Source organism: Barbus barbus (assembly GCF_936440315.1).
Source record: "Barbus barbus genome assembly, chromosome: 4".
NCBI lineage: Eukaryota > Metazoa > Chordata > Actinopteri > Cypriniformes > Cyprinidae > Barbus > Barbus barbus.
In genome coordinates this window covers 36,937,576-36,961,147 of record NC_136732.1, presented here as the reverse complement: position 1 = coordinate 36,961,147, position 23,572 = coordinate 36,937,576, and the positions used below count along the sequence as shown (strand labels likewise).

Here is a 23,572-nt window from a genome sequence, read left to right as displayed (position 1 = left end):
ACCCAAAAGTAAAAAAGCGGCGAACCAAACCTCAGCACACAGTTGCAGTAACATCCTTCAATTTGTAGAGAGCTTTTAACTGTACGCATAATTTGGGGACACAGCAGCAATGCCTAAGCGAAAGATAAACCTGATGGAGGTATGGCGCAGGAATCGTGCTGCTCACCCAAACAGAGCTAAGAACCTAAAACTATTGCCGCGTCAACTGTAAGTTTGAAAAATGTTAAAACAGGTTACTTGTTTGGTCTGTATACACCACTTGATGGCGAGCGATGCTCATTCTTGTGGAGCTCAAAATTTTTTGTTGTGACAGTGCTGTGATAGTAATAGTGCTTTAATTGTGATGTGATGTACAGTTTATTTAAACTGGAATATTATGCTTAGATTTAGTTTTTAGTGTTGTCTTTTTTTATTGTTCTATGTTCTAAAAAAAGAAAGAGCCTTGTATATTAAACTCCTTGAAATTTTGACTTTATATCTCACAGTTATGAGAAATAAAGTCATCTCACTATATGGCAAGAGAAAAAAAGAAGTGTATATTTGGGTTATTTCGGAAGATTGGGGTTGGTAAGATTTTTTAATGGCTGCATTTATGTAATCAAAAATAAAGTAAAAACAGTAATATTGTTAACAGTTATTATAATTTCAAATACATTTTTAAGGTAAAATGTAATTTATTTCTCTGAATTTGAAATAACTCTTTTCTATTAATAATTTTTTTAAGTATTTTCTTTCTATGATGGCAAAGCTGAATTTTCAACATCATACTCCAGTCTTCAGTGTTACATGATCCTTCTATCAATCATTCTGCATTTTTTTCAGGATTTATTTAGGAAAAAAGTTGAAAAGAACAGCAGTTATTTGAAATAGAATGTCATGTAGCGATATAAAAATCTATCTCACATTTTTGTCAAAACTGAGTTATTTACATATTCTTATTCTGTGACAACTTATTTACATTATATGATGTTTCTTTTGGGCCTTTTTTTAAGAAAACAAAAAGGGTTCTATCTACAGAAGTCTATGGAACGCAAAAACTTTAAAGCTCAATATTTCAAAACTGCTCAGAATGCAGATGGAACTTTATAATGCCAAGGCGGCGTAATGCCACTTTAACTCTATTTAAAATATCTCAGAATAACCTGTTTTATTTATAACCCATAAAAACTTTTGTATGTGTGCAGAAATTAAGCTGTGACGGTAGATGCTATTTATAATATAAAATATTTATACATTTTATCCCTGTAGGGCACAATTGAGAGACCCCGAAGTGGTGGCAGCCCTCCTTCAGCAGAATGTCAAGATGGCGCGTCTACTCCCTCCCACTGGCACCAATGTGTTCCGCCCCTTCACTTTGGAGTCGCTTGCCGAGATCGAGCGGCGGATGGCAGAAGAGGCCACCGAGCAGGAGCAGATGAAGGCCCAGAATGTCGAGGTGCCTGAGGAGGATCTGCCCAAACCCAGCAGTGATTTGGAAGCAGGAAAGGCCCTACCCTTCATATATGGAGACCCTCCGCCGAATCTCCTCAATGTTCCTCTGGAAGAGTTGGATCCATTCTACAATGCAAAAAAAGTCAGTGGCAAAAGCGAAATACCAATAAATATTTACAAATCTGGTTTATCAGAACATTATTATACCACAAGAGATTTTGTGTCCCTTTTTTTGTTTTGCAGACTTTCATCGTGGTCACCAAAGGAAATACAATATACCGATTCAATGCTGAACCTGCATGCTACGTTCTAAGTCCATTCAGCCCCATTCGACGAGTGGCCATAAGAATACTCATACATTCATATCCTTCAAATAACGCCATGAAACTAATAATTATATATAATGTCATTTTATGTATGTATATCAACATATAACAATGTTCTCCATCTGTTCTTTGATTTCCATGTATGTGACCCTGTATGGAATTATTTTTGTGTCTTTATTAATCAAACAAAAATTCTGTATTTGAGAGCAAAACTAATTATTTTGTAATTAAAAAATAAAAGTTTGCAAAAAAAGTCTTCTTAAGGTTCAAAATTAAAGTAATTGAAAACAAAATAATTTGCAGTGCGTGTAAATCTTTAAAAATATATATATTTTTCTTTGTGCACTTCAAAAACTTTTCATCACTAATCCACAAATGTTGCTCTCTTTCCTGCCTTCTTTTTTTGCGGGTCTAAAACGTTTGTTTGCGAGTTGAAAAGTTTTGCTTGCGAGTGAAGCTGTGTGTCAGTGGGCGGTCTCTACGCACCAGGATGAAAGGCCCTTTTCTATTGGCCATCACCAACTACAGACAGGCTTAGCTAACGTTATGTATTTTGGTGGGGGAGCATGAGAAGAGAGAATAATTCAGTTCACTAGTCACTGAATTTAAGATGTTAAATTAGTTAACTTACCCAGTAAAGGAGCGGTTGCTGGCCATTGCTGCTAGAAGCTCGCTCTTCTGTCAGACTGGCGTCAGTAGCGTGAAAGCGTAGTGGGCGTGGTCAACCTGTCACTTCAATCGAGAGTGGCCAATAGAAAAGGGCCTTTCATCCTGGTGCGTAGAGACCGCCCACTGACACACAGCTTCACTCGCAAGCAAAACTTTTCAACTCGCAAACAAACGTTTTAGACCCGCAAAAAAAAAGAAGGCAGGAAAGAGAGCAACATTTGTGGATTAGTGATGAAAAGTTTTTGAAGTGCACAAAGAAAAATATATATATTTTTAAAGATTTACACGCACTGCAAATTATTTTGTTTTCAATTACTTTAATTTTGAACCTTAAGAAGACTTTTTTTGCAAACTTTTATTTTTTAATTACAAAATAATTAGTTTTGCTCTCAAATACAGAATTTTTGTTTGAATAATAAAGACACAAAAATAATTCCATAACACTGGACCACAAAACCAGTCTTAAGTCGCTGGGGTATATTTGTAGCAATAGCCAAAAATACATTGTATGGGTTCTTTTATGCCAAAAATCATGAGGATATTCATCAGTAAAGATCATGTTCCATGAAGATATTTTGTAAATTTATTACCGTAAATATATCAAAACGTAATTTTTGATTAGTAATATGCATTGCTAAGAACTTCATTTGGACAACTTTAGAGGCGATTTTCAATATTTAGTTTTTTTTGCACCCTCAGATTCCAGATTTTCAAATAGTTGTATCTCAGCCAAATATTGTCCGATCCTAACAAACCATACATCAATGGAAAGTTCATTTATTCAGATTCCAGATGATGCATAAATCTCAATTTCGAAACATTTACACTTAAGACTGGTTTTGTGGTCCAGGGTCACATATTATTTAGGTTGACATCTTAACTTTGTGTAATGCTTTGACTTCTTGCTTAATTTAGAGTTTTCCTTTACTTCACAACAAATTATTTAGCATGTTCATCATGATAACTATCTTGTCAAACTGCGTGTTCATGACGATGGGTGACCCTCCAGCATGGAGCAAAATAGTAGAGTAAGATTTGCACCATGTTTCCAAAATCTATCCCAGCATTCTTTAAATACTCAACACCACCAATGACAACTGATCACTGATCTATCTATCTATCTATCTATCTATCTATCTATCTATCTATCTATCTATCTATCTATCTATCTATCTATCTATCTGTCTATCTGTCTGTCTGTCTGTCTGTCTGTCTGTCTGTCTGTCTGTCTGTCTGTCTGTCTGTCTGTCTGTCTGTCTATCTATCTATCTATCTAATCTGTCTGTCTGTCTGTCTGTCTGTCTAATTTTCCATCCATCCATCCGTCCATCCATCCAAATATTTTCTAAACTCTGCTTTTCTAGTTAAAAATTATAGTCACAAAAATGTGAATATCAATTCATTTTAATTCTGCTTCCTTAAATTTTAATTACAATCCTCCATTCTCAAAACTAATTTAATTCAAATTCAAGAAAATTAAATGACATTCTTAATTTATTTCTGGCGCACAACCTTGATCTTTAATGCTCTTGACATAAAACCAATGTAAAGTGGCAGTTATTGAGACACATTTATATGCCTTGATTGTTTATTGTGTAATTTGGTACCTCTTAGGTACGTTTTCACTGGCATCTACACCTTTGAGGCGCTTGTGAAGCTGCTGTCCAGAGGCTTCTGCATTGGTGATTTCACATTCCTGCGAGATCCATGGAATTGGCTGGATTTTATGGTCATCTCCATGGCGTAAGTATGACCCTGAATAACTGTAAATGTAAAATCAGAAGTTAAACAAGCCAGTGCAAAGATTTGTTATGACTCTCAATGTACTGATGAATGTGAAAAAAAAATGTGTAAAAAAAGTGCTAAATGTTCAATACAAAATGCTGCATTATAAATATTTCAAATTGTGTTAAATGCAAATGGATTGTTCAGAAGCGGATTGGAATAGCTTACAGATTTATTTTTAACAGCAGTTTCCGTAATCAGATGCTGTTCCGAACAGTCAGCGTAGTGCATGACTGACTAATCAGTTTTTGCTCTGTCAGGGTATGTGGCGCATGAGATAGGTGGGGTCTGGTAACCACATTAGACACAGAAGCATTGTGAAAATACCCACTCAGATGTGAGAGGTCAAAGGTCAGTTTGTTTACAGCATCACCAAAAGTGTAATGAGGGCTGCGCGCAGGTCCCGCTCCTCTGAAGACAGTCCTCCTCAGCTTCTCCATGCGTGTCCCCGAGGTCCACCCTAACCTCCCTTTACAATCACAGCCTGGCTGAATGAAAATGTTTATCCACTTGTAAAGCGAGATCACTTACCAGGCCTATTTTTAGCAGTAAATCTCAGCTTCACACTTTGGCCCTCCTCAGAACACTAAAAGACTGTGGTTTGATTATAGATCTGATGGTGTAAGAGGACTTTTGAGATCCTAAGTTGTTATTATTACTACTGCATTCTCTCTGCTGTAATCCATAGTATTCCTTGGTACCAATACCTAAAAGTATTTTAGTATACATACAGTAGTCTATAAACTATTTTTGTTGCAGGTTATCAGAAAAATGTAATAAATGTTATTTCTGTCATGTGAATCTTCAATTAATATATAAAGTCGGAGTGCAGGATGTTGGATATTTTTGCTTCTTAGCTTAATTTTTAAACTACGAATTTCAGCCAAAGCTTATTTCTCTCAATATTCTTCACAGTATTTTAGTAAATGTCTCCTGAACTACTTCTACAGAAATTCAGTTGCCTGAAGTTCACAGATAATTACATGCCGGGATCCAGTTCCCCAACAGGCATCTCACTTGCTATTGGTCCATAGTATACACATAATGATGCCATTTGGCTTCTGTGATCGACTGTTGCACTCAAGCTAAATATAGTCTACACTGAACATATCTCTTACACCAGCAATTTCTACACTCCTCAGAAGACCATACTTGTGGTGGAAAAACAAAGTGACACTAATAAAACGCTGAGACTCTGCTTGAGCAGACTCTTACAAAAATATGGTTTAAGAAAGTTCACTTCAATAAAAGAGATTCATCTGAATGCACACTTTCTTCAGCCGGAAATATTTCAAAAGACCAACATTAACAAGTTGCATAATTCATTTTCATTACAAATATATCCAGACATGCTGGAAGCTGTTGCAATTGCTTAAATCTAACATTCACTATTGCCTATTCATGTAATTGCATAGTCGATAAAAGTGCTCTACTAAATTATATATAATTATATATTTTTTTCTCTATTTAAAATAATAATAATAATAACAATAATAGTCAATTTTTGGTAAAAGCCCAAATGGTAAAAAATCTGTTTAATGGAATTATGTAGTTCAAGGTTGTTGTTTTTTATGTATACAGTGTCAGTGGTATAATTATGAGGTTTTAAAATAATAAGCAGAATAAGCAAATAATAATCCTCTTCACTTCATGCACAGGTACCTCACAGAGTTTGTGGACTTGGGGAATATATCAGCTCTGAGGACTTTCCGTGTTCTTCGGGCCCTGAAAACAATAACTGTAATTCCAGGTTAATACATCATTTCACATGGCTACAGGAAAAATGAATGTCACATGAATGTTTTATTGTATAATTTGGGAGTACTTCAGATGAGATTTTGTTGAACTGCATATTCAATATTCCAGGTCTTAAAACCATCGTTGGCGCCTTGATTCAGTCAGTGAAGAAACTGGCGGATGTCATGATCCTCACTGTCTTCTGTCTCAGCGTGTTTGCTCTCATTGGCCTGCAATTGTTCATGGGAAATTTGCGGCAAAAGTGTGTCTGGTCTTTTGGCTGGAGCAACAGTGATAACCTGACCATGCTCTTCAATCACACAGACATCAATGGCACTGAAGCTGCCAACAGCACATTCAACTTTCAGGAATATATTGATAATCCAGGTGACTTTTTACATCACTGTGACATGAAATGTAGCCCACAATTGCTGCAACAACTTGTTGCTTACTTTATTTGAACCATTTTAGTGTTCAGATTCTCCCTGCAGTGGTATTGATTAGTGATTTCCATTCCTTTGCCATAGAAAACTACTACTATGTGCCTGGCCATTTGGATCCATTACTTTGTGGGAACAGCTCTGATGCGGGGTATGCTATTCAAATGTGATATTCTAAATCAACTTTGAATTGACACTGTGCATTACCAGCAGCAAGTAGAAATTTCAATACTAATTGTATTCAAAGTAGACGTTTTCTGCAAACTAAGTACATATAAATTGTTGATTAAATGACCTGTTTGCCATTGCTGTTCACAGGAAGTGCCCTGAGGGATACACATGCATGAAAGCCGGCCGAAACCCAAATTATGGCTACACTAGTTATGACAGCTTTGCGTGGGCTTTCTTAGCCCTTTTCCGGCTAATGACTCAAGACTTCTGGGAGAACTTGTTCCAATTGGTGGGTATATGCATCTTGTTAAATTCACATTGTTCTTCGCTTTCTTTTATGTGCTCCGTAACAAAACATAAGATTGTCTGATACTTTCAATTCATTTCAGCAAAAAAAAAAAAAAAAAGCACAGCTTAACATAAAGAGAATGCTTGTTTTAGGTGTGCTACCGTTTAACTGTTTAGGGTCAGTGTTTTTTGAAAGAAAATGTTATATTAAATTATTTTTTTAAATTACTTTATAAATATGTAAATAAAGAAGGAAATTAATGCTGTTCATTTGAACTTTCTATTTAGCAAAGAATCTTAGGGGGAGAAAAACACAAAAAGTATCAGCAGCACTATTGTGATTGAACAAGAACACGAATAAAGCATAAAAAGTCTCTTAAATGTTTCAGACGCTCCGTGCCGCAGGGAAGACGTACATGATCTTCTTTGTAGTCATCATCTTCTTGGGTTCGTTCTACCTCATCAATCTGATTCTGGCTGTGGTGGCCATGGCGTATGCTGAACAGAATGAAGCCACCATTGCTGAAGCTAAAGAAAAGGAAGAAGATTATGCAAAAATCCTGGATCAGCTCAAGAAACAAGCTGAGGTTTGTCAAACTTTTTCATAGAGCCTTGGATCATTTGGTTTGAATAATACTAATTGTCAGTTCTGATTTCGTCTGCCATCAAGCAGCAGAAGAACAGCATGGTAAATGGCAGTGAAACATCACTATCAAGCAAAAAGAAAGGTGAGGATGACCAAATGCAGAACGACTATGACGGGATTGCATTGAAGCCCCTCTCAAAGTCAAATGGATCCAAAGGTAGTATGAATTACTTGGAAGTCCCTGATGTGCAGATGAGAAAACCGAGTGCGGTGAGCACCACAGACAATGCTTTAGATGGTAAGTTCACATTTCGCTTTAGTGTAAATAGCGAGATCCACAATAATTAAAGAACCACATACTTTTGTGTTTTGTGTGTTAAAACACTTTCATCAATAGAGCTGGAGGATATTCAAAGGCCGTGTCCTCCCTGCTGGTACAAGTTTGCTGACATATTCCTCAAATGGGATTGCTGCTTGCCATGGGTGAATTTCAAGAAGTTTATCTATCTAATTGTAATGGACCCTTTTGTGGATCTGGGCATTACCATCTGCATTGTGCTCAACACTATGTTCATGGCTATGGAGCACTATCCTATGACTGAACATTTCGAGCACATGTTGTCAGTGGGAAACCTGGTACATAGATCTACCTATCAATATTAACTTGAATCTTTATATTGAAAACTTTATTATACTATAGTTATTTTGCCAGCATACAAAAGCTTATATTTTTCTTGCATCATGATATCTTCTTTCCCCTGCAGGTTTTCACCGGTATCTTCACAGCAGAGATGGTGCTAAAACTGATTGCACTAGACCCATATTATTACTTTCAAGTTGGCTGGAACATTTTTGACAGCATAATTGTGACCATGAGTCTGGTGGAGTTGGGCTTAGCCAATGTTCAGGGCTTGTCTGTGCTGAGGTCCTTCCGTTTGGTAGGTGAAATATCATTGTTTGACTGGCTCTTAAAGGGATTTTTCACCAATACTCACCGTTGATCCAAACACATAATACTTTCTTATGCAGAAGACAAAAGAAGTGAGAGCTACCGGAAATGGGTGGGGATCAATAGCTTTCAAGCTCAAAAAAAGACAGAAAGCACCATAAAATAAAAGCCATTTGATAGGTTCATGTGTGGAAAAAGCTGAAATTAAGTCATTTTTTACTGAAAATCTCAATTGACAGCAGTGGTCACCTTTCAAATTCATTTTCTAGAAATAATTCCCTTTTCATTGGAAGAAAAAAAAAGTCATACAGAAAGAAAAAAACATGTAAAATGTATTTATTTAAAAATTTAAATGTATTTAAAAATGGAATTGTATTTAAAATAATACATTTCTATTTTAATTTTCAGTATATTAAATTGTAATTTATTGATGCAAAGCTGATTTTTCAGCATCATTACTCCAGTCTTCAGTGTCACATGATCCTTCAGAAATCATTCTAATATGTTGATTTTCTGCTCAAGAAACATTAATTAAAATTAAACGGTTTTTAACAATGTAATTTTTTTTTTGTTGAAACCATGATACCTTTTTCAAGGTTATTTCATGAATAGAAAGTTCAAAAGAACAGTATTTTTTGAAATGGAAATCTTCTGACATTATAAATGCATACAATTTTGAACAATTTAATATATTCTTGCTGAATAAAAATCTATATTTTTTTAATTATTGACGCCAAACTTGAAATGGTAGTGTTAAAATTGTGTTTTTGCATTGTAATAAAGAAGTACATTTTAATGCATTTTATATACAAAAACTGTTGAAATTGCAATGTTCAGAATTTGAGCAATGACTAAAATGTTTATTAAAATCATGACTCTTTTGGTTTCAGATGCGTGTGTTCAAGTTGGCAAAATCTTGGCCAACCCTAAACATGCTGATAAAGATCATTGGTAATTCTGTGGGTGCTCTTGGGAATCTGACCCTCGTCCTGGCCATTATTGTCTTCATCTTTGCTGTGGTGGGAATGCAGCTTTTCGGAAAAAGCTACAGGGACTGTGTGTGTAAGATCTCGGTGGATTGCGAGCTCCCTCGCTGGCACATGACAGATTTCTTTCACTCGTTCCTCATCATCTTTCGCATTCTATGTGGGGAATGGATCGAAACAATGTGGGACTGCATGGAAGTGGCTGGGCAAGGCATGTGCATCGCCGTCTTCATGCTGGTCATGGTTATAGGAAACCTAGTGGTGAGTGGATTTCCATCTTAGACAGACAGAAAGACAGATAGATAGATAGATAGACAGATGGTCAAGTCAAGTCAAGTCACCTTTATTTATATAGATAGACAATGCCAATGTGATAGACAGACAGACAGACAGACAGACATATAGTAGACAGATAGTTGTGAAAGTTGTTTGATATCTGCCCACAATACTAGAAATCCCAAAAAAATAAATAAAATTGTCCATTTCTCCTGAAGATATCAATGTCTGCCTTTCTTTTCTTTGAAGTAGCTGAGAAAAAACATAAAATGAAATAAAAAAGGGACTTTCATAATATTTCTTCATATAATGCTATTTTTACAATTATTATATTTGGATATTTAATAACAATTAATGACCATTTAACATTCGTTCATCTTCAGAACACAAATTAAGATATTTTTGATGAAATCCGAGAGCTTTCTGACCCTGCATAGACAGCAATGCAACTGAAACCGTAATTTTATGAAGCTACTAGAATACTTTTTGTGCTCAAAGAAAACAAAAGTTTATTCAAAAATCTCTTCTATTCCGTGTCAGTCTTCTCGTACCTTTGTAAAATTAATGTTGTACCACTGATGTCACATGGACTAACAATGTCCTAACTACCTTTCTGGGTCTTGAACATGGTAATTACATTGCTGTCTATGGGAGGGTCAGAAAGCTCTCAGATTTCATCAAAAATATCTTAATTTGTGTTCTGAAGATGAATGAAGTTCTTACGGGTTTAGAACGACACGAGGGTGAGTAATTAATGACACAATTTTTGTTTTTGAGTGAACTAACCCTTTAATGACAATGTAAATACTATTTTCATACTATTCCATTCTTGAATGGCCTCATTGGCCACCAATCCCTATCGTTTAACAATTTTAGTTTGTCATTGTAGTTCATCTTTGAATTATTATGAGTTTTTTTTCTTGTTCTCGTCCTTAAGGTGTTGAACCTCTTCCTTGCTTTGCTGCTCAGCTCGTTCAGTGGAGACAACCTGGCAGCATCTGATGATGATGGGGAGATGAACAATCTGCAGATTGCCATTGCTAGAATGACAAGAGGCATTGACTGGGTAAAGGCCTTAGTTATCGGACATTTGAGACAATGTCTGGGCCTGAAGCCAAAGGTAGAGGTTGTGAAAGCAAACGAAGAAAGCGATTCTAAAATGGCCACCATGAATTCCAGTCTGTCCATTGTCAAAGTGCCTATAGCCAACGGTGAATCAGATGATGATGATAATGGCAGCAGCTCTTCTGAGGATAAAGACAAAGAGGACGTTGATAAAAATACTAAAGTGAGTTTTTTTCAGTGCAAAATTTTGATAGTTGTGTTCCTAAAATCTAGTGTGAAAGATCACACAAATGCAAAACCGGTTGCCAGAGTATCACTGGCATCCGTCCATCAACACCTCTTGACACCTAGACATGTGTTTCAAATACTGTGATACCTGCAAAGTCCATTTGGAGCCCCTCGGGTCATCTTGTTTAGAGAATATGTCTAAGGAATGGCAGAAACCATGTGACACGGTGACGGGGCGTGGGAAAGAGCTCCAGCATGATTAGTTACCTTACTGAACAACGCTCTGACCAGCACCCATTTTACGACAACCCGTTTAAAGCATGTCAGTGCCATAAATCTCTATATCCCAATTCCCTGTAATATATCATGTTTCCAGTTCAGGTCATGCATTATATTTCATATTTAATTTGTAGAAGCACACTGGCCCTAATTCATTAGGCAACTGCTTGTAGACATGCCTCTGGATCAGGTAACAGTTCATATGTCATGCCCCCATGTATCGCACAGCACTTCATTTCACATCTAGCTACAGTATGTGTCAGAGAGAGGGAAAATTAATGCAAATTTGTACTCAAGTCTCGCATTAACAATCGAATGAGATCTGAAGTAGAATCTGATGTTTCTGAGATAATGTACTGCTGAAAAGATTATCTAACCTTTACTTTTTTCAACATGAAGCCTCATCTTTTAGCTTTTAGTGACATTAGTAACTTTTAACACACCTGCCAATGACAGGGAAATTGAGAAAAAATGCCCTTTATTATTGTCTGAAACAATTTTTGCAATCATTTGGTTCCTGTGACTGTTTAAGCCATTTTTCCTTGCATGTTTGTATCAAATTGCACAAGGTATTTAGCAAAAGTTAGGTGTTTGTTTTAGCAGGCAGTTTGTATATCTTATTATATATTTCACTTGGCATCACACTACACCTTTCCATTGACTTCCATTTGTACACACGTGAACGCAGGAGACAAGAAACACAAACTTGTGCAAATTTTGCGGCGTTCCAGAGTTCAAGCTTGGTGAACTCTGGCATGCGAATTTGTATGGCATGAAGATGTGTGACCAATAGGAGATTGATATGTCACAGCATGACTTCTTAGCCAATTTAAAACAACACAAACTTTAAATCCACAAGATTGCAGCATTGCAGTAAAATGAAGTGGATTGTATAGTTTTACGTTTTCGATTGCATTGTATAGTGCAAGGGTAGGCAACATTGGTCCTGGAGTGCCGATGTCCTGTAGAGTTTAGCTCCAACCCTAATCAAACACACCTGAACAAGCTAATCAAGGTCTTCAGGATCGCTAGGGCTACAGGCAGGTGAGGTTTTCTTTTCAGGGTTGGAGCTAAACTCTGCAGGACATCGGCACTCCAGGACCAATGTTGCCTACCCCTGGTATAGTGAATCAGGTGTGTTGGAGCAGGGTTGGAACTAAAGTCTTCCAGACGGTTGGACATCCCTGGTCTAGGGTGACCTCGACTTTTACTCGATTTTGGCACTTGGAGACAAGTGTGAACCTCCCTCAAGCTGTTTGAAAGTCTGTTTTGCCAGTTGCCAGATCAGCAGAGGATACGGAGTTGTTATTAAAAGTACTAATTATACCAGAAATTGATCTAAAGTGTTTTAATCTGTACAGAAGAAAGATGGAGATGAATCATCAACCTGCAGCACAGTGGACAAACCTCCTGAGGTAGAAGAGGTGGTAGAAGACAAAGAAGAGGACTCCACCATCCCCGAGGACTGCTACACAGAGAGTGAGACATGAACGATGACTTATCACTGTGTGTAGAATTGATTATATTCTTCTTATTAATGTTTTTGTTTGTCTGCGTTCCCAGACTGCATCAGGCGATGTCCTTGCTTGGAGCTTGACGTTTCCCAAGGTAAAGGGAAGACATGGTGGAATTTACGTAAAACCTGCTACTCCATTGTGGAGCACAGCTATTTTGAAACCTTCATCATCTTCATGATCCTCCTCAGCAGTGGAGCATTAGTGAGTCCATTGAAAAAAAACATGCATACTTGATTTACCACAGTCCATTGAAACCTCGTTTTTCATATGTATGTTTCTTTTTATTAGGCATTTGAGGACATATACATTGAACAACGAAGAATGATTAAAATCATCCTTGAATATGCAGATCAGGTCTTCACTTATGTGTTTGTCATTGAGATGCTTCTGAAATGGGTAGCCTATGGCTTCAAGGTCTATTTCACAAACGCATGGTGTTGGCTGGACTTTATCATCGTTGATGTAAGTATTAGTTCTTCCTAATTCTACAGAAAATTTCAAGTTAAAGTACATATAAAATTGACACTATTGTTTCCCAAGAAACTTGATTCATCTGTGATCCTTCAGACAAATTTGACCCATACTGAAAACCATTAAAAGTTCATGAATTCTTATAATCTTCTGGTGCTTATGCAGGACCAGATTGCCTCTTAAAGTGCAGATCATGGTTCATTGCTGTAATATCTCTAATATTTTATAACTGCTTCTGTATTATTCTGCTATTAGTATAGGTAGTGTACAAACCCAATTCCCAAAAAGTTGGGACACTGTACAAATTACGAATAAAAAAGGAATGCAATAATTTACAAATCTCATAAACTTATATTTTATTCACAATAGAATATAGATAACATATCAAATGTTGAAAGTGAGACATTTTGAAATGTCATGCCAAATATTGGCTCATTTTGGATTTCATGAGAGCTACACATTCCAAAAAAGTTGGGACAGGTAGCAATAAGAGGCCGGAAAAGTTAAATGTACATATAAGGAACAGCTGGAGGACCAATTTGCAACTTATTAGGTCAATTGGCAACATGATTGGGTATAAAAAGAGCCTCTCAGAGTGGCAGTGTCTCTCAGAAGTCAAGATGGCAAGAGGATCACCAATTCCCTCAATGCTGCGGCGAAAAATAGTGGAGCAATATCAGAAAGGAGTTTCTCAGAGAAAAATTGCAAAGAGTTTGAAGTTATCATCATCTACAGTGCATAATATCATCCAAAGATTCAGAGAATCTGGAACAATCTCTGTGCGTAAGGGTCAAGGCCGGAAAACCATACTGGATGCCCGTGATCTTCGGGCCCTTAGACGGCACTGCATCACATACAGGAATGCTACTGTAATGGAAATCACAACATGGGCTCAGGAATACTTCCAGAAAACATTGTCGGTGAACACAATCCACCGTGCCATTCGCCGTTGCCGGCTAAAAAAGAAGCCATATCTAAACATGAAGCGCAGAAGCGCAGACGTTTTCTCTGGGCCAAGGCTCATTTAAAATGGACTGTGGCAAAGTGGAAAACTGTTCTGTGGTCAGACAAATCAAAATTTGAAGTTCTTTTTGGAAAATTGGGACGCCATGTCATCCGGACTAAAGAGGACAAGGACAACCCAAGTTGTTATCAGCGCTCAGTTCAGAAGCCTGCATCTCTGATGGTATGGGGTTGCATGAGTGCGTGTGGCATGGGCAGCTTACACATCTGGAAAGGCACCATCAATGCTGAAAGGTATATCCAAGTTCTAGAACAACATATGCTCCCATCCAGACGTTGTCTCTTTCAGGGAAGACCTTGCAACATGACAATGCCAGACCACATACTGCATCAATTACAACATCATGGCTGCGTAGAAGGAGGATCCGGGTACTGAAATGGCCAGCCTGCAGTCCAGATCTTTCACCCATAGAAAACATTTGGCGCATCATAAAGAGGAAGATGCGACAAAGAAGACCTAAGACAGTTGAGCAACTAGAAGCCTGTATTAGACAAGAATGGGACAACATTCCTATTCCTAAACTTGAGCAACTTGTCTCCTCAGTCCCCAGACGTTTGCAGACTGTTATAAAAAGAAGAGGGGATGCCACACAGTGGTAAACATGGCCTTGTCCCAACTTTTTTGAGATGTGTTGATGCCATGAAATTTAAAATAAACGTATTTTTCCCTTAAAATTATACATTTTCTCAGTTTAAACATTTGATACGTCATCTGTGTTGTATTCTGAATAAAATATTGAAATTTGAAACTTCCACATCATTGCATTCTGTTTTTATTCACAATTTGTACAGTGTCCCAACCTTTTTGGAATCGGGTTTGTACATCTTGAAGCTAAAAGTTTGGTTCTTGTGTATTTCACTAATAAATCTGAATCATTGTGACTGGAGTTTATATGTCACAACAAATCCCAGCTCCAACTGAATTTGATTCATATTTCAGTGGTGTTATTTTGCTTTTTATTGCATTCAGTGCAGACTGTGAATACACATTCACAACTAAAAAAATACATGTTTTCTTTTGTAGTTGTGCCAGGAATTATTATGTAATTAAAAATATATTTGGAAAATCATTTGTAAAGATTAAGAACAAAGTTGTTGTTTTTTCTACAGAATTCAGAAAAAAAAAAACATTTAACAGCCACTGAAAATAGAAATGAAGTAAAAGGCCAATGGTCATCATTCAAATGAAACAGAAAATCAATTATTTTTAATTATAATTTTATTTTTATTAACATTTTTATTATTTTACCTACTTTCTTTAGAAAACATGAGGAAAAATATAGATATTCTTAACAATGCATATTATTTATCAAACATGGATCAGGTCATTTTTACCCCATTCCTGATAAATAATCTGGATTTTAATGGTTATTATTACCGTTTCAAGAGATGACTTCAAGATGTATTATTGATGAAAAATAACCAGAAATATACTTGAAATATTTGAATGAATATTTCCGCAGGTGTCCTTGATCAGTTTGACTGCAAATATCTTAGGCTACTCTGAACTGGGGGCCATTAAGTCTCTCAGGACTTTGAGGGCGTTGAGACCTCTTCGAGCGCTCTCCAGGTTTGAAGGAATGAGGGTGAGTTTTCTTCTGCCACCCTCACCTTGATATCATTAATTCATTAGCAAATCCCTAATTTTATTAGCTCTCCTTGTTCTCGCATTTCTTTTCATATATTGTGCTGCTGACCATCTAATAAATTTTGAAGTTCAAAATCATAAACTTAACAATTTAAGGTTTTAAGCTCTCACACTGTCTATTTGCACAGGTGGTGGTGAATGCTCTGGTGGGGGCCGTTCCATCCATCTTCAACGTTCTCCTGGTCTGCCTGATCTTTTGGCTCATCTTCAGCATCATGGGAGTCAACCTTTTTGCTGGAAAGTTCTACTACTGCTTCAATTTAACATCCGAAGAATATTTCCCTATCACTCAGGTCAACAATAGGAGTGAGTGTCTTGAGCTCATGGAGGATGATCCAAATGTGCGATGGATGAATATGAAGGTTAACTTTGATAACGTAGGCATGGGATACCTCTCCTTACTGCAAGTGGTGAGCAGTTATATTAATCTTCAAATGTCTGCCCTCCATAAACAACTGCAATGTTAAATACTTTTAAAAATCGGATTCTTCAAAATATGTTTTCATTTTGTTTCCAGGCAACATTCAAAGGATGGATGGACATCATGTATAGTGCTGTGGATTCTCGTGGTGTAACGTTGATTTAAGCCTTTGCCAGAGATCTCACAAATCTTGGCACAATCTTACATCTTTATTGTCCTCCTGTAATACATGTGTTACTCTTAAAAACTCTTTTTGTTCTCTGTGTAGGTTGAAATGCAGCCAGACTATGAGTCAAACCTCTACATATACATTTACTTTGTCATCTTCATAATTTTTGGCTCTTTCTTCACCCTCAATCTATTCATCGGTGTCATCATTGACAATTTCAACCAACAAAAGGCAAAGATAAGTGTCGGCACTTGGTCTTCTGAATCTGGAGAAACACTAAAATGCCTTCTGCCATGGAATAATTGTCTCTGTGTCTATACTTAGGAGGAACTGACATCTTCATGACCGAGGAGCAGAAAAAATACTACAATGCCATGAAGAAACTTGGCGCCAAAAAGCCACAGAAACCAATTCCAAGGCCTACGGTAATATATAGTCTTTTTCTCAGTTTAACCATTAAAATGAATAGATTTGAATCTGATTTTTAAAGTACTAACCCGCACCTTCTTTTCCTCGGGATGCTCTTCTCTTCTGTTGTTTGAAGAACTGCTTCCAAGGTTTGGTGTTTGACCTGGTCACCAAGCAGTTCTTTGACATCTTCATTATGGTGATGATCTGCCTGAACATGGTGACCATGATGGTGGAGACAGATGACCAGAGTGAAGAGATGGAATATATTCTGTACTTTATCAATTTTGTCTTCATCGTACTCTTCACCGGGGAGTGCATTCTCAAGATCATCGCCCTGCGCTATCACTACTTTTCCATTGGGTGGAACATTTTTGATTTTGTGGTGGTCATTCTTTCAATCTTAGGTAAGTCTGCTTTACTGATGGTAATTATTAAGTAATCATGAAGCAGAAAAATGTTAATGGGTCGGTGACCGGATGCTCATTTTTTGGCTCCATGTATTTAAAATTCAAATACAGTTAATGCAGCGGCTTAATCCTCTATGCCATTCTATTATGAGCATGTTTTTCTGAATCCAAATTCATTATATTATATATTATTCATTATCATATACATTATTTGTCATTGATTGATTGATTGATTGTCAGGCATAAAGTCAGAGAAAATGTCAGGGTGATATAACTGTCCTGATATTACATTAAAGAAAAAAAAATCTTGAAAAAAACTTTAGAAGATAATGACAATCTTTTATAATTTTTCTTACAACAAAATTAACACTTTATCAAATTTGCTTCACTGCTTATTAATATTTAGAAAACATTTGCTTGCTAGTCATTATTTGCTTATACTTTTACATCCATAATATTATAAATGTACAGTTTATTGCTAGTCAGTGCTGTAATTTTTAAAGATTTCATATTATTTTAAGGTGAGCTTAAAGGGTACGCGACTATGAAAATCACACAGCTTCAGTGTGACATCAATAAGAAAAAGTATAATTTCATAGATATTGTTAATAATAGTTGTTCGAAATTTATAAAAAAATTGTTGCTGCTCCAATTAAGCTCAGTGTGCTCTCTTTAAGCTCTTCCACGTTGAACGTCTATGTGAATACTTCATAAACAGACTTTAAATATTAAAAAAGTAAAGTCGTGACGTATTGTCAAGTAAGGTGACCCATACTCGAAATTGGTGCTCTGCGTTTAACCCATCCAAGTGCACACACACAGCAGTGAGCAGTGAACAAATCCACACACACACACACACACACACACCGTGAACACACACCCGGAGCAGTGGGCAGCCAATGCTGCGGCGCCCGGGGAGCAGTTGGGGGTTCGGTGCCTTGCTCAAAGTCGTGGTATTGAGGGTGGAGAGAGCGCTGGACATTCACTCCCCCCACCTACAATCCCTGCCGGCCGGGGACTCGAACCCACAACCTTTCGATTACGAGTCCGACTCTCTAACCATTAGGCCACGACTTCCCCACAACTTTAACTGATGGTCGTCACTTTAAGTTAATCGATTTTCTATGGAATCAGTCTACTCAAATCTGCAGACTGGCTCTAATCTTTGGCAACTAGCATCAACTTCTCCAGACTGTAAATCTGTGGAAAATCAGGACAAAAATCATGTAGTGTATTCCAGCCTTAAGAGACTTTAGATAAGTTAACAACCATTTAAAAAGAGGTTTATAATGAGGCTAATTTCTGTGTTCATCCCCATGAATGAAATGTTTTATTGGTTTGTTTTGAATGTGTTACTTAGCTGAACGTGGACTAATCTAATTATTCTTTAAACATTTTCCTTAAAATAAACAAGAATATTTAATAAAATATGATGTGAGCTTAATGGGAACAGGGGTTTGCTTAAAGGGTACAAAAATGTACGCATTAAGCACATCCGGACTTTTTGAATTTAATGATGTATATCTTAACTGAAAAGCTTTTGTCATTTAAAATAAAATTAAATATTTTTGTACTTTTTGTACTGAAACCAATATCTTGTGCATTAAAAATGTCTCAATGTAGATTTTGTTGAGCTTAATAGGTACGTTTACCCTAATGCATTTAGTAATTTACTTGATTTACATGACACTTTTAGAGTCGTTTTAGATGCTTTTTAGAAACTTCAAAATCACATAAACACCAACATGAATGCAAAGAGTACCTTGTAGACTTATATATCATTGCTTATAATATTTCCTTGTTGATTCTTTCTCGTCTCACAGGTCTTTTGCTGGCAGATCTTATCGAGAAATACTTTGTGTCACCTACGCTGTTTCGCGTCATCCGACTGGCCAGAATCGGACGCGTCCTGCGGCTCATCCGCGGTGCCAAAGGAATCCGGACATTACTGTTCGCGCTGATGATGTCACTTCCTGCCCTCTTCAACATCGGCTTGCTTCTATTCTTAATCATGTTTATTTTCTCCATATTTGGCATGTCCAACTTTGGGTTTGTGAAAAAAGAAGGAGGCATCGATGACATGTTTAATTTCGAGACCTTCGGGAACAGTATCATATGCTTGTTCATGATCACAACCTCCGCCGGCTGGGATGGATTGTTGGCACCTATACTCAACAGCCCACCAGACTGCGACCCGGATGTGGTTAACCCGGGATCGCCTGTCCGAGGAAACTGCGGGAGCGCTGCGGTAGGCATCGTCTTCTTCTGCAGCTACATTGTCATGTCCTTCCTCGTCGTGGTCAACATGTACATAGCCATTATCCTGGAAAACTTCAACGTAGCGACGGAAGAAAGCAGTGACCCCTTGTGCGAGGACGACTTTGAGATGTTCTACGAAACCTGGGAGAAGTTCGACCCCACCGCCTCTCAGTTCATCACTTACAGTGAGCTGTCCGAATTCTGCGACACGTTGAAAGACCCCCTGAGGATACCGAAACCGAACACACTTAAGCTGATCGCAATGGACCTTCCCATGGTCCCTGGCGATAAGATCCACTGTCTGGACATTCTCCTGGCCCTCACTACAGAGGTGCTTGGAGATTCTGATGCCATGGATGCCATGAAAGGAACTATGGAGGAGAAGTTCATGGCCAACAATCCCTCGAAGGTTTCGTACGAGCCCATCACCAGCACTCTCAAACGGAAGCAAGAAGAAGTGGCCGCTACGACCATTCAAAGTGCCTACCGCAAGCACGTCCTCAAACGCGGCCTCAAACACGCCTCGTATATGTACAGAGAGAAGATGGACTCAAAGAGACGAGGCGAAGAAGCTCCGGAAAAAGTGGGGATGATAGCTAAGAAAATGAGTTATCTGTATGGAGATCAAGCCATTGAGGATGACAAACCTACGGGTTTCTCTCAAAGTGGGAAACCACAGTACATGGTTAAGCGTCCCCCGGTGAGAGTTCAGAGCGATGTGGTCTTGCACTCTGCCCCTTTTCCCATTCCTGACTCCTCAGCCACTGCGGAAAACTTAAGGGAGTCCACTGTGTAACAGGTGCAAGACATGTACACTTAACCTTTGGAAAGCCCAGCAATACTGAGAGCCTTCAGGAGACCGTTCAGAGTTATACTTTGGCGCACAACAGCCAGAATGAAAGAAATTAATGGAGTCAGTATGGCAGTAAGATTTTTTTGCAAATGGCAACGAGTTGTAATCGATATTATTGATGCAATCGATGGCTCCTCTCAGTACTGCCCTTGAGAAGATGATCACCAACTGTTTGTCTAATAGCACTGGAAAAGATTGGGCTCTTAGTGCAGATATCAATGATTTTTTTTTTTTTTTTTTTAAATGGAAATTATTACTAATCTTTCAAAACTAATTATGAGGAATAACAGGAAGGACTTTTCATAATGCCTGGCAAAGCCTAAAATAAATCCTGAATTACATACATTTTTTGCAGTATCTAATTTTATTGCATTTAACATTTAACACGTTTGAGATTTAGATTTGCAGTTAATTTTACTGACTTTTCACAATTCAGTGTGACTAGCATTCAAAATAAACACTTTTGCACTAAATAAAATTAACAATGGTAAAATTACCTGATGATTAGTACTTAAAGTATATTAGTCTTAACAGTTTACTGTAAAAAAAATAATAATAATGAAAACATGTAATATTATGTATATTTGCCTTTATACGGATTTTACTAACAGCAGTTAATTTGGTTTTTAACTCAAACAAAATTTAAATAAAATAAAAGCAAAATCTCTAGTTGGCCCAAAGACAAATATATCACTATAAGATTAACTAAGTCACATAAACTGAGTCTTCCGAACAGTTAGCTACCCAGCTGAACATATTGTAAATATGAATTCCGTAATGTTTAAATTGCCTAATGAGCCTTTTTGGTATGTGGGGTGTACTTGCTAATTTGTTATTGCAAGTATATAGTCTTTGAAATCCTTGGCTTATTTATGTAGGTCATTTTTTCTTTTTACTTTTAGATATCATTTATTATGCAGTTGTGCCCTGAATGTCAGGTTGTTCTGCCCAGTTGTGTAGTGATAATGGATTTGATGACAAAATATACAGATAATAATCTGTAGATGAAACTATGCAAAGCATTGCTTGAACAGGGCATTGTATGTCAGAAAAATGACTGACATCAGGGTCAAAAGTCAAAAACTGACCAGCTTTTTATAAGCAATGTGTGGAGACGTATGTATGACGTTCTGTGGACACATTTCTCATGTCTGTTACAATAAGTCAGACTCAACAAGACTGACCTAATGTGACTTTTAGTATCCCTATTATGTTTTAATATACTCATCCAGCACAGTTGCTCTCTCATAAATGTATTGTCATTTTGGTGATCAATGGTTTATTGCAAAGTTAACAATTTATCTGTCTCTTTTAACAGCGTTTATTTTTTGCTGACAAGTAAAGAGTTTTTAGGAAGCTTGTCATTTCACGTCATTTTTATTGAATTGGTTAATAATTTTTTTACTTTTGAGGATCCATTTCATTTTATTAAACATGCACTGGCTACCGATGCTACCAATTTAATTAAGCCCTCCCAGCTAAAAGTGTTGGAACACTTAAAAATGAACTTTCTGATGCTTTCAAACTTTTTATTTACGGCATTACTTTCACTTTTATTCTATTTCTTTAAACCAACAATGAGCAGAGAGATGGAAGATTACAAGGACAAATGTAACCTATCCATAATTCAGATTGTTCATGCAATAATAATGTGACAGAGATAAAAACAAGAATGCACACAATTTCCATATTTGCAGAATAACTGAATGCTAGTATTTACAGAGGCCAAATGCCTTTTTTTAATCATTTTTTATTAAATTGTACTAGACAAATTAATAATAATATTAATCAAAATTAATTTCATGTAATGCAATGATCAAAATCGTGCAGGTCATTTCATTTTCAAATTCAGCAAAATGTGAAATTTTAATTTAATCATTTTTAGATGCTTTTTTTAATGTTCTGCTTAACATTAATATCACTCTTGCACTGAATGCATTGACACCTCACAGTATCTGTCACTTGCTGAATGCATGTAATAGATCTTGTAACTTTTTTTTCAAGCACTGAACCATTTGTAAATTTTATTGTATAGTCTTTCTATGTTTACATGACTGAAATAAACTTGTTTTTTGAGCCTTGGGGTTTTATGTTCTAATCACATTTAATGCATTTAAGACATGATGAATTGAACTGTTACATTATCAAAACGGAATATTTTAAAAAAATATATATATTGCAAATTGTCCAGCTGAGACGGCAAACAGACGCCATCCTGTGGTCAAAATATTTATAGTATTGAGATGGCTTTTAAACATCAATGCTATATTATATTATTTTATCAGGACAGTCTATCATATTTAAAACATCATCATAGGCTTGCCACTGAATACACTTTAAAAGACTAGGGTAAAAAGGCATACATATCTGTTGAAATGAATGAACTGCATTTACTGCAGAGGTAAAAGAAGGCTTCAGGTGCACTGAATACTTCAGTCAAGACGTTAGTGACTCTCTCTCTCTCACACACACACACACACACACACACACACATTCAAACCTATATGAATAAGCAAACATGACACTCACTGGACGTCGCAGAACTACTGCGGCATCCCCTGGATCACAGCCACCCAAGTGCCTTGCATACAAATCAGGTCAGAGGTCAGCTGTGAAGCGTGACCTCAGGACAGCCGGTCAGTGTGCTCACTGCATCTCTTTCACTCTGATGAGTGGAAGCCGAGTGGTGTTAATATGCTCATTCATTCTCACTGCCGTTTGAGTGACACACTCAGTGTCCAGGGTTTAATACTGGAGCAAATATTCTTGATATTAACCCTCATCATTTGTATTGTCCCTGAAAGTAGAAATTTTTAACCAATTAAAACATGGATTGTAGTTTTAAATGCGTCTTTGGAGAGAATCTTAGTGTTTGTTTTGTTTCATGGTGATGAGTGTGACACTCATATGGCATAAATAAATCACTAGAATCATAATACACATACTATAACTTATTTAATATTTGCTTGCTTTAACTTTCTTTATTATTAATTTTCCATGGTTTGCTCAATCTTATTTTATTTTATTCCTAACGTATTCACACTCTTATATTTTATTTATTTTTTATGTTTTGTCCTCTTCTGTGTTCTTTTAACTTTTTTACATTGGTCATTGGTGTTTTTTTGGGGGGGGGGTTTTGCCTTTTTTTATTTAATTATATATTTATTTTTAGGGCTG

General features: G+C 36.8%; 1 protein-coding gene across 1 annotated transcript; it reads left to right on the top strand.

Moving 5' to 3' along the window:
- Positions 1 to 38: 38 nt before the first annotated feature.
- Positions 39 to 22,471, top strand: LOC306862991 (sodium channel protein type 4 subunit alpha B-like). Its single transcript, XM_079406125.1, has 25 exons — positions 39 to 207; positions 1,249 to 1,573; positions 1,675 to 1,795; positions 3,367 to 3,454; positions 4,041 to 4,169; positions 5,870 to 5,961; positions 6,078 to 6,335; positions 6,476 to 6,539; positions 6,707 to 6,848; positions 7,237 to 7,434; positions 7,521 to 7,731; positions 7,831 to 8,069; positions 8,198 to 8,371; positions 9,273 to 9,629; positions 10,582 to 10,932; positions 12,578 to 12,695; positions 12,780 to 12,934; positions 13,022 to 13,195; positions 15,691 to 15,813; positions 16,004 to 16,285; positions 16,393 to 16,446; positions 16,565 to 16,706; positions 16,790 to 16,890; positions 17,010 to 17,280; positions 19,107 to 22,471. Exons 1-25 carry the CDS (start codon positions 110 to 112, stop codon positions 20,336 to 20,338), a joined length of 5,499 nt encoding a protein of 1,832 aa, XP_079262251.1. The 5' UTR covers positions 39 to 109; the 3' UTR covers positions 20,339 to 22,471.
- Positions 22,472 to 23,572: the final 1,101 nt, after the last annotated feature.